Below are 12,129 nucleotides of genomic sequence, written 5' to 3' on the forward strand. Positions count from 1 at the left end.
TGCAAACATGAGTACCAATTACAATCTTGTATTTGCACATCTTTTATCTCTTTAAAATGGTTTTCACCAGGATATACAAGCATTAAACCACATACACACTTGCAACTTCTTGGTTATAATTTCATTTTACCATCCGAATTGCAAAAAATGATTGCTGCATGCTTGCATGAACAAACATCAAGGTTTTCAGTATCAATCAATGAGAAAAAGTGAATTGAATTACCTTCAGAGTGGGCCAGTCTGAGAGAAATGTATTACCTGTTCTTCCATTGAATCCCGAGCCACAGCTTTATCAAAATTTGAGCTTTTCAGCTTCTTCATGCAGAAACACGCCCACTAATCATTCATCCTCGAGATGCTAACTGAATCAGTTTAGTTTGTCTTGAATGAAACTCAGCAGCGCTGCAGCTGATCCTTAATGACATATGAGCGATATAAATGCTTGAAAACTGCTTTAGTGAGTTGCATCACAACCAAGGGAGAGAATACTTTTAGGGACGACAGAAGAGGTCAGCCTCAGATTTTGACCTCATCTATTTGTTCAACAAGCAGTGGGTCTAATCTGAAATGCTGCAGCCTCCTGCCCCTACGATGCCCTGAGGCATGAAAATATTTCGCTCCTACCCCTGATCAAAGTTTGCTTTCCAGTGTGGGTGGGAGAACCTTTCATCAGTGTTTTCTCAAAGCTATATCCATGCAAAACATTGCTTTATCCCTCGTGAACTGTATGCAATATGGGTGGGAACGAATGCACCGCATGTGATATGTGAACATTGCAAGATAAGACTCACAGCAGGCAAAGTGCACCAGCAATGGCTCTCTGAGGAGAAATAGCAGGATTCCTCCCACACAGAGATCAGATGCAGGTGCAGAGGAGTACCGCTGAGCCGGAGCTGCACAGGACTACCATTACAGCATAAATCCCCAAATATTATCAAAAGAGATCTGTCAGCAAAAACTAAAACTATAGAGTGCCATAATTCCGTGGCATGTGCTTAAATTGCGCTGTGGTCGAGTGAGAGAGGACACTGGTCGTTGTCATCCTCAGAGCACTAGCATCCCAGGGCGTGAACTCCTGTCTCTGGAGTGGACCAGTACATATGTGACAGTATGATTAATGCGACAACACACCCTCTGCATTATTCAATCCTCATGGCGCTCACATCTAGATAATGAGGGAAGGCTCCTCGCCAGCTGAAGCACCCCCTCTCTACGCACATGCCCGTCGGTGCAGCCATCACAGCCGGAGGATGCTGCGAGCAAGATTTGCCATTATGGTTTTCCTCATTACAGGAGCAGTGTGATTTTAGCAGTTGATGGGCTTCACACGCTCACGGGGGCCCGGGGATGTCATCGCTGTCTGGGAAAAAAACTCATCAGTGGCGAGGGTGCGGGTAGCTGTACAGGCCTGCTGCGGTGTCGTTAACGCCAGCGGTCTTTAACCCCTTGAGCTATTCCGGACCAGCCCACCACCCGCAGCTGCAACTTGAAATGTTCCATAGAAATGACAGCTCACTCACCTGCATTATACTTCACAATCAAACCGACAGGTGATATTACTTACATTTTTTTTAATCACACGTTGTTTACATCTTATTGTCAATAGCTTTTTACATTACCTTCATATGGTACATGTGTAAAACATACATATCTTCAGTATGTGTTGTTTCTGTGAGCAACTTGAACAACATATGACAGGAGGAGAGACAAACTGGATGCACTAATTTAGATACCAAAAGGTTGCATGTCAGTGATTGAAAAAGATAGCTGAGCATTGAAGGCTTGTTCTGGGTCACCAAGCATCTAATAAGGTTATTAAATCTCCATTCATGCTGTCCAGTATTTAGCCGCAGAGAAACAGTTAATGGCTAAACGGACAGCGGTGCAAAAGGACTTAAACTAAGCCCTTTTTTAAAACAACCAAAAAAACGATTACAAATGGTTTTCCAGGGTATGGAAACGTAGTAGGGACAAAATACATAAAGAAAAATGTAGCGACACCAAATCGTATTCAAGCTGAACTGGAATAGAAATGTTATTGCATATTCAGCAACACCCTTTGAAGCTGGATCCAGTCCTCCTTATCCCAGTTTACAGTCAGTTTGCATGAACTGGCATCATCAACAGTCGCTGTTTCATCAGTGGTTGATGCAAACAGTGTTTGTTTGGATTCTGTTTGTCTGAACAGCTTTCTTCAAAAAGTGTGTGAAGAGAATGGAGCAAGACACAGAGACTTTGCAGCAACTCCATTAAAGCCAACAGTGTGTCGAGAACACGTGTGTTCACACTGGAAGATTTAATATATCAGTATGCTCTCTAAATCCTCTTCACTTATGAGCGTGCTGTTGATGAGCACTTCCATCCTGCAGTGCAGCGCTCAGGAGGTCGAGGAGCAATTCAACAGAAAAAACAAGTAATAAATCTAAAGGAAAACATTTAAACTTTTAAACATTTTGAGAAATAGGCTACTGCATTTTTTGGGTTTTGAGTTATAGATGAAAATATGAATATAATTATTGTGTCAGTACAGTAAATATGAAGCTGGAACCAGCAGTTGGTTAGCTTAAAGACTGGAAGCAGCGCATAGTGATGCCAGATTTGATCAAAACTGTAGCATACCTACGGCTTTTTTGTATTGCAACAGCAAACCTGGAATGTTATGAATATTTTGTCATACTTGCTGAAAACAGTATGAAATTAGAACACACACACACATACACAGAAATAAAGGATGCACGCTCCAGTCTAAAATACCATTTTACAATCCGTGGTGTGAACTTGCAGAGGAAGAGCGAAATAAAAAAAGGGCTGATCTGCAGTAGAAATCCTTCACAGTCCAATTAACAGCAAGAATTTCTGCACAGCTCTCACGTGCAGCACCGCCTCAACAAATTTTAGTGTTGAGGGGCGGAAATCCTCCTTCCTATCACTTCTGCTACAAGGTTATATAACTGATGGCGCATCACTTACACATGCACTGACAGGAAAAAGACACTCTCACATGCAGAGACAATCTAACAGTGAACACATGAAAAACAGCACAAAAGTGGTCGTTGTGTCTGGCCTCACCTCCGTTTCACACTTGACAAACATATTGAAGGTGACATTCCAGAAGGATACTACACATCATGATGGAAATTATAGGTTTGTTTTCTTTATTATTTGTGGGGGGGAGTTATATTATACCTGTTATACACACCAATCAATGTTCAGAGGCTCAGGTCTTAGAATCTAAGAATAACAATGAGATTCACCACCTGAAAGGAATATGCCTCCTTGCCATGCGTGTCCTTGCCCCACCTGATTTCTCATGCAGCGTGTGTGCAGCTCGCAGATGAAGCTGGTGTCGTTGCATCGATAGCAGCTGTGTTGGTAGAGCCGCAGTATTTTCACAGGGATTCAGTCTGTCAGGAGATCTGAATGATGAGCCCAGCTCACACTTGATATCATGTTCACACACAACACACACAACACACACACACACACACACGCACGCACACACACAGACACACTGGGCTTCATTCCTAGAATCAGCAGGACATCTACGGAATAAAGACATAATTCACAAATCCAAATGAGGAAGAAAGACAAAAAAAGAGAAAATGACTTTCAAAATAAGTGTTTGAATATGAAAATCAATGTGATTAAAGATGTTGTGTGTTAACACGGCCCGTGTGAAGGATGCAGAAGCCTCTTCAAAGAACATCACACCGGAAGGGATTTATGTGAAATACACTCAGGGTCTTTTCCCACATTAAAAGATAAGATAGGCGTAACAACAACACACAGGACTCTCAAAACCTGTGTTTAATATTGATTTGTAAATGTTCCTGTCTCGTTCAAGTGTAAACACAGTTTGTAAATACACACGCATGAAGAGCAAGGGCAGTCTGTGCCTGTATGGAGAAGGAGCACACTCTCAATCTATGCCCTGTGCATACAAGCTAATAAATGACCCGACTCAATACACTCAATGGCATACTGCCCCCTCTTGGACAAGCTCGGCTAATAAAATGTTTTTTTCAGAAACGCAAAGAGAGAAAATGCCTTTTTGGGTATTTTCTCTGTTTTTTTTTAAATTCTTTCTTTTATTATTCTTTTTGTCACAAATGCAGAGCATCTGTGGTGGAAAGGTAATCTCATTAGTGTGACACCAAACACACGTTCCAGAGGTTGTAACTATTGCAGATGCCTCAGTTATCCCTAATACTGCTGGGTCACTGAGGGTGTTGAAGCCCATTGTGGTCTTTTCTCTGTCTGAAATAACAAGATGTGTCAGGCTGAGCTCTGCCTTCTGCTGGAATGACACCGACTACAACAGAAATGGGATGAAAGAAACCTCAGAGCCTCAGAGCCGGCTGGACAAGCATCTGTGAAGCAGCCGTGCTGTAATGACGAGGGTTTGGGGGGCGACGTTGGTGCAGGGTCAGGCATCAGGGGGAGGAGGATAACGTTTGGGTTGTTGCTCTGAGAGGAGCACAGAAATGTGGATGCTCATCTCTTTTCCTGGGCAGAGCCGGTGCAGCCATTAGAATACCTGCACTGAACTCACAGAGCTCATTATCTTCAAACATCGCAGCTGAAGAGAAACAACGCCACAGCGAAATTTGAAGGTTATTGATGCAACACAAGGGGGTGTTTAGAAGGCTTTTTCAGGAAGCACAAAGCCAGTGAGATGTATAAAAATGAAGGAATACGACAGACAAGACAGTTTGCCCTCCTGCAACAAGCCTCCTGCATACTGATTGGAGTGGTGTATTAAACTGAATACTAAGTAGAGAAAGCTAACTAAATCTTATCATTCTCCTCAAACCAGCACCAATGGACAGCACCTTTGTTTGGGCCAATCATAAAATAAATCTGTGTCTGGGTTTAAAAGACAGTTCATATTTAGATGAAATGCCCTACCATCTCTTATTGGCGCTGGCATCTAATTGGAGGGCTTGTTTGTTATAAATCTTTTACAAAGACGTCCAACACTTTAGTGGGAAGGAAGGTGAGTCACAGAACATACAGCAATGATATAGCCAAAAGAAAATATGACGATGATGGAATATCTGTCGCATTTCCAGAAAAACATTAGGATGTAGTCTGCTCTGCGTTGCAGCAGCAAACCTTAATCACATCACGGAATAAGCATGTCGCTCATTTGATGAAAGGAGGCCATAAATGTAATAAAGCTGCCAAGGTTATTAGAAGTGCCACGGGCCATTTTACAACAGCTCACACACCTCGTATTGGATTATGGAAAGAAATATGATGAACCAAGGAAGTATGACTTACCCATTTACAGAGGACCTGGGGAGGTTTAATGGCTTGTGACCGAATCCATTCATAAACATTAATATCTCCAGCTATGACAATCTGCAGAGGTTTTTCTCAGTTGGTGGAAACTTGAAGCCATCCTTTTAACTGCTACAGTTAAACTGTGTGTTCATATCAGCGTTGGATTGCTTTTGTAAAACACTCCACTATAGCTTTGGTCCAGCAGTTAACCAATGTAATGTGGTATTTAGGGTTTAAAGCAACTGTGAAACAAATGTCTGGCATTCCCAGAATTCTATAGTGCCTCACTTTCCTGTACCCCTCTTCACTTTTCTCTTTCTTGTGACTCACAGGAAGCCAGACTGATGGTCTTATCAGCGTCTCTGAACTGCAGTGAGGAACAGGAATAATTGAACAGCCGGATAAACTAACCTGACTCCCCAAAGTAGTCAATAAGAAGGGAGAAGAGCTCAGCTTTTAGTTTGCTGATACATTTACTCACCCGAGGTAAGAAATCTCTGTGTTTACAGAGTAAATCCTGAGGATGTCCATGATGCAACAATCAAAGATGTCTCATTCTAACATCAAGTCATTATTTCATGTTCACTCTCCAGACATAAAAGTACTTAATTACCATTCAACAAAGACGTTGTTTGGGCATCCTGGTGGCTTCGGGGTCTTTAAGACCAGCTGGTCAACTTTGCTCCCCTTTCTTTCCTGTCACATCTCTACTATTTACTGTTCAATTAAGAGAACAAATACACACAGTTTCTGTCCATCAGTACTCATGCCACAGAGAAAGGCCCCTTCTCACATTATAATACAACATTATAACTTTAATTAGTATTATTAGTGCTGATGTATTAAGCATAATCGAAATGTTTTGTGTGTAAAATCTTCATTCTTCAAGTTTCAAACAAAAGCTGCCAAATGCATGTACAATGTTTGCCTCTGAATTGTGAGTATAAAGTGTCATGAAAGTACAAGAATCACACAGTTGTACATATGTACAGTATTTGAGTAAAATCTACTTGACAAGGAAAGAGGTTAATTGAGGCCTTCATCTAATTTTTGTGGCAAGGCCCCCAGGCTTGTTAATCCAGCCTCCATGACTGATAGATCATGACATTTGAGGAGCAGCCAGCTTCACCATGCACAAACCCAGTGCCCATTAATTGGGAGACAAAAAAAGAAAACGTCAAAATTACCATCAACTAAACTTAAATTAGCATTTGACGAAGTTGGGATCAACTTCTGCTTCCATATGGTGGCTGCTGATTGGAGAGGATTGGTCTTTTTTTATACCATCAATTTGAATTTTGTCTGAAATGAGCTGGGTTGCCTCGTGGAAGAAAGACAAACTCTTTTGAAGAATTGAAAAGCGACTCTGCTGTTTACAATGTGAAATTAAGCATAAAAAAGTTATGGAGTGACAGACGATAAAATGACTGCAAAAGCCAACACAAACAAAGTTTAATTCTCCTCAGGAAAGTGACAGACGAATCCTACTTTAATTATATTTAGGAGCCTATGAGCAATAAGGTGAGGAAATGTTAACCCAGTTAAACATCTTTATCTTCCTACTAAAGCCAGACCCTGTGTGATGGGAGGAAAAGAGTGTAAAATCTAGACATCTGATTTAATTTTCATTTAGGAGACATAACACAGCAGCGCTGGTCTAGGTCGAAAACAGATGGACATAGATGTATCTTTAATTCATAACCATGAGCTCTGAGAGCAGCATAAGTGGATCTTTGGATTTCACTAATTCCCTCATATCACTACAGGCTTTCATTACTTTTACTTTAGAATAAGCCTGGAACAAGGTTTTTTTTTATGTCAGAAAACAAATAAAAACAAACAACAAGGTTAATCCTCCTACAAGTGGAGAGTATATGTGTGCCTGGCTCTGTGTTCACCGCATCCACAACCATATCTCTTCTTCAAAGGAACAGCAGGCTTGACGGAAATCTTGACGAGACCGTCAGAGGCTGTCACATGTACCAGGGATTACGTCTCATTAGAGTAGCACTCAAAAGCAGCTCCCCCACATTTCTCCTCGACTGAGTTTGATTAGTCTTTTTATCTATGCTGTGATGTCTCCCCTCCATCTCATCCCTTTCTCTCTCTCTCCCTTTCTCTCTCGCTCTCTCTCTGTCGGTCTTTCAGAAGGCAGAAGATCTCATGTTTCCCTCTCTGCTACCCCCCACCGGCAGCTGATTGTCCCTCGTGAGCTGCAGGGAGCCGTCAGGAAAGCTGTCAGGGAGTCTGTGGCGACGCCGGTCAACCACTCCCCCCTGAATACTTTTCTCAACACAGAGCAGAGTGTCGTAGGACTCCTTCATGCTCCATGTTATGAGCTCTGACTGGAGGGTGAAGGGTACAGATGGTGGCTCGCTCGGTCCGGCTGCCCTCTGTCAGCCTCGAGCGAGGGTCGTCATCCTTAACTGAATATGGCACAACAAAAGAAAACATACAAGGAGTGACACCATATGTGTTGCTGTAGTTAAATGACACGGATTAAATGTATGTCAAACCACACCAGCAGTTAAGAAAGAGAAATTAGAAAGTGGTGTTGCAGCAATCAGATCAGCTCAATATATCTATCTGGTGTTCTGGTGTTGAATACGGTTACTAATCAGCCAACAGAAGGGCAATTAAAAGGAAAAAAGTCTCCTGAACAGACTAAGAGAGATAAATCTCTGCTTTAGTATTAATCAGCACAGACCAGCTGCTTTTGGCAAACACATTTGTGCTGTGTGATTTAAAGCTGCCCACATGTCTGGATTTCACATCTGTGCCATTTCCAGGCCTCTACAGACTCAGACTTCCCTGTTGCTGAACTCCTAACACCATCTGCAACAACAGTCAACATCTACATCCAAGTGAGATTGTGTCGAATGTATCAAAATAAAATCCTTATTGTGTTCCTGTCACTCGCATGAGTTCCAGATAAGCAGCATGACAATAAAAAAGATTCAGTTGGAGCGATATTGAATTGGAAATAAATGAATAAAAGTTGGAATATGCAAACCTTTTTTTTATTTATTTTCCCTGTGCAAACTTGGGTGAATATCTAGATCAAATATTTTGGAAGGGAACAGGGTTGCAGGTTGTATAACACAGATGTTGTGTTTTGATTGTGCACATGCTTGTTTGTACCTCCTGTAGTTTTGAAAACTGTAAAAGTATTTCAATGGTGATCGTATTACTCTTTCTGTCAATCTCTGACGTCAGAGCCCTGTCATTAATTAGACAGGTGAGGGTGCTGTCCGGGGTGCTGAATCCTGAGCAAGGCATTTCAATGCAAAGCAGCCACAGCAGTGACGAGCGCGTGTTTAGTGTGTTGTGGCGAGTTTTTTTTAAAAGACTCATCGGGACACGTGGATTGAGTTTAAAACGTGACTGAATTGATTTGGACTTACTTAATTAACACAGGGAACATTTAAGACAAGAAACTCTCGCCAACATGGACCTGCTGCCAGCCCGAGAGGCTGCTAAAATCTATCACACCAACTATGTGAGGAACTCTCGAGCCGTCGGCGTAATGTGGGCCGTGTTCACCATCTGCTTCGTCATCATCACCATGGTGGTCTTCATCCAGCCCTTCTGGATCGGGGACAGCGTCAACACCCCGCAGGCCGGCTACTTCGGCCTCTTCCACTACTGCATCGGCAACGCGCTCACATCGGAGCTCACCTGCAAGGGCAGCGTGCTGGACTTCTCCTCCATCCCCTCACCGGCCTTCAGGACCGCCATGTTCTTCGTGGGGACCTCGATGCTGCTGATCGTGGCCACGATGGTCTGCTTCAGCTTGTTTTTCTTCTGCAACGCCGGGAACGTCTACAAGATCTGTGCGTGGATGCAGCTGGCCTCAGGTGAGGAGCAGTGGTCGTGATGCTTCTGCTGCCCTGAGGTTAAGATTGTACTGGGAGTCCAGTTTGTTTGATAGATACTGTTCAGATTAAGATATCACATGCTACATGTATGATCATTATGTCAAATATATAAGACGTTGTTGATTAGAGTGTGCAACAACACCTGTTCATGTTCGATTAACATTTTCAGAAAGAAAACGCCTCAATAAAACCCAAAGTAAATTGCAAGCTATACTTGAACCATTTGGAGTAAATTCTTGGTATCTTTTGAAAGAAAAAACTCTTAAGCTTTTTCCCTCAATAGTCTCGAAAACTTTAAGTGCTGCTGATACTGAGTTATATAAGTTCGACAATAATAAATATAAGATTTTTATTTCCGCTTAAACATTTATTGGCAAATATGTGCCTGCAGGTGACTATAAATGGGACTTATGAACTAAACAACACAATGGGAACCAAAGCCTGAAGTCTTATCCAGTCTCATGTAAAAGAAGATCCAGATAATGACAAAAATGTATATTTTACACATGTTTTTCTAATGAAATATCTCGGCGTTTTACCATTTTGAGAATAAAAACGTTCATTATTATTATATATATTAAGCAGTTAAAGCTTGGACTCCAGTCTGCTGATCACTTTTACACTTTCGACAGTTAAAAGTACATTTGGCTAGTATAATACTTACTGTGAGTACTTTTTGAAGGCAGAATGTTTACTAAAGTAGTATGTTTTAAATAGCATTCATACTTTTATACCAAGGAAAGAAAGATAAACATTCTTCAACAAAATGAACTACAATACTTTGGCCTCAAATTCCACAGAGAAAATCATGTTGTATTATTTTGTAGGGTACATTTTTATCACATTTTATTTTGTAGCACGTAACTGATATTGAACATTTGAGTGAAGCTGAAACATAAATCAATATTTATTATTGTGTATGAGGCTGGATATCATCTATACTGATTAAATCACTAACCCATAAAATATCATGAGATTGTTGATATTGAGACATTGACTTCAAAATACGTGGAGCTCCACAACTTAATCTTCAAACTTTATAGTTGCTTTAGTTTGTACTTCCAATTATTCAAATAAAGACTGCGTTTTTGAATTTTGTCATAAGAAGTACATCTTCAACAGACACCTTTCACATCTTTACCAAAGTTCATCCCCTGAATATCAAAGCAGTGAAGGATGAGTCTTCTGAACGGTTCCCTCTAAACTGTGAGCGTGTGATAAACTCATCTTCTCACCTCTCAGGTTTCATGCGTGGTGTGTGTTTGTACTGGATGTGTTGTTCTTCACAGAGGAAGCCAAGAAAGGATCCCGTTTCAGCCCAGACTCTGACACCTCTGATGGTGGATGGGTTACATGTAACAAGATCAGGTGTTGCTGTGTTGTTAACTGATCAAAACTCCCACCTGAAACACACCAGAGCCAAAGAAACAATAAAGTATGATCAGAAATCGCATCAATTTTAATGTACTCACAGAATCCAAGGTAAAAGTACTTGTTCTGCAGCAAATGTGTGCCATGTGACTAATATATTATCATAATAACGTTTTAATACTGATGCCACAATGTGTAAGCAGCATTTAGATACAGTCAGGTCGCTTTTAATGGTTTCCAACATATGGGTCAGGCCCCTCCAAAGGGTCACCAGCTATACCTCAGAGGTCATAAGATACTCTCTAATATTAGCTTTTTGTCTCTGATTTAACTGATTTAAGAAGTCATAGACATCTGAATATGTTTTAACGTAAAAAATAACTAGGAACAAGTAATATTTCCCTAGAAATGTAGTGGCATAATAAAATGTAAATAGTAAGTAAGTACAGTTTTAGACTAACTATTTTGTTATCGCACCACATTATTTAACTTGACAATTTTGGAATGCTCATATCTGCAAATTTCAGATTTTAATTTATAATTTCATAAGAACTGTGGCAAAAAACCCAGAGGACTCTTTACCGGATGAAGAGCATTTAACATTTGAGAACTTTCATCGCAGTGCATCATGCAAACAGCCCCACTGAGCACCCTTTGCTGCTGCACCATTAATAAATTAAACCATGGGCCCTTTATGGGGTTACATCATGCCATATCTTGCACCAGTGGCTCAGAAGAACCTCCCTTATAATTACTCAGCAAAGTAACAGCACACGAGGGTAATTATTTCAAGGCTTGAGCATTTCAGTGTCCGTCTCCCCCCCCCAGCGGTGTTGATGGTGATGGGTTGCATGATCTACCCGGACGGCTGGGACTCTCCGGAGGTGAAGAGGATGTGTGGCCAGAGGACGGATAAGTACAGCCTGGGGAACTGCACGGTGCGCTGGGCCTACATCCTGGCCATCATCAGCATCCTGGACGCCCTCCTCCTGGCATTTCTGTCCTTCACTCTCGGCAACCGTCAGGACAAACTGCTGTCGGAAGACTTTGAGGTGGAGGGAGGAGCAGGTAATGAGAACGGATGAAGGTGGCTGGCATGTAGCAAAGCAGGAAGTATAACCACTTCTGCTCTTGAGCTTGCGTTGTGGTCGTAGGCCTTTTTCCCAGAAGACATTTTGACTTGTCATGGAAGGAAAAGCATTCGTGTTTGTCAAGCCGTAATGTTGGGACGATGAGCCGGCGTCCACAATGCCAGGACGCTAAAACTGAAGCAGCTACATGTTAACGGAATTCAGCCATCACTCATTTTATTATTTACACCTTTCATACTGTGACGTGATTTAAAGCTTACACTTTCCTTTTCACTCTGCCACTCCTGGAGTCTTGTATTTTCACAAATATCACAGCGAAGGATATATAAATACAACTATACAGTACATACATGTTTACATCCCATGCATTTCCTGATTAGTTTAATTAAAAGTGTATAAATTCACAACCATAAAACATTATGAAATGCTAAACAAGGATGATTTACTGTATGTTTCTTACTTCCTGTATCCCATTTCATTCACATTTTCAACATAATACAACA

The 12,129-nt window shown here is 41.4% G+C and overlaps 1 protein-coding gene across 1 annotated transcript; it reads left to right on the forward strand.

The window, feature by feature from the left end:
- The first annotated feature begins 8,731 nt into the window (after window positions 1-8,731).
- On the forward strand, window positions 8,732-11,620 carry lhfpl5b (LHFPL tetraspan subfamily member 5b). Its single transcript, XM_068598249.1, has 2 exons — window positions 8,732-9,143; window positions 11,364-11,620. The coding sequence occupies exons 1-2, from the start codon at window positions 8,735-8,737 to the stop codon at window positions 11,618-11,620; spliced, it is 666 nt and encodes a 221-aa protein (XP_068454350.1). The 5' UTR covers window positions 8,732-8,734.
- Window positions 11,621-12,129: the final 509 nt, after the last annotated feature.

Source organism: Clinocottus analis, unplaced genomic scaffold (genome assembly GCF_023055335.1).
Source record: "Clinocottus analis isolate CAN_PGR_092001 unplaced genomic scaffold, fCliAna1.0.p SCAF_4, whole genome shotgun sequence".
Classification (NCBI taxonomy): Eukaryota; Metazoa; Chordata; class Actinopteri; order Perciformes; family Cottidae; genus Clinocottus; species Clinocottus analis.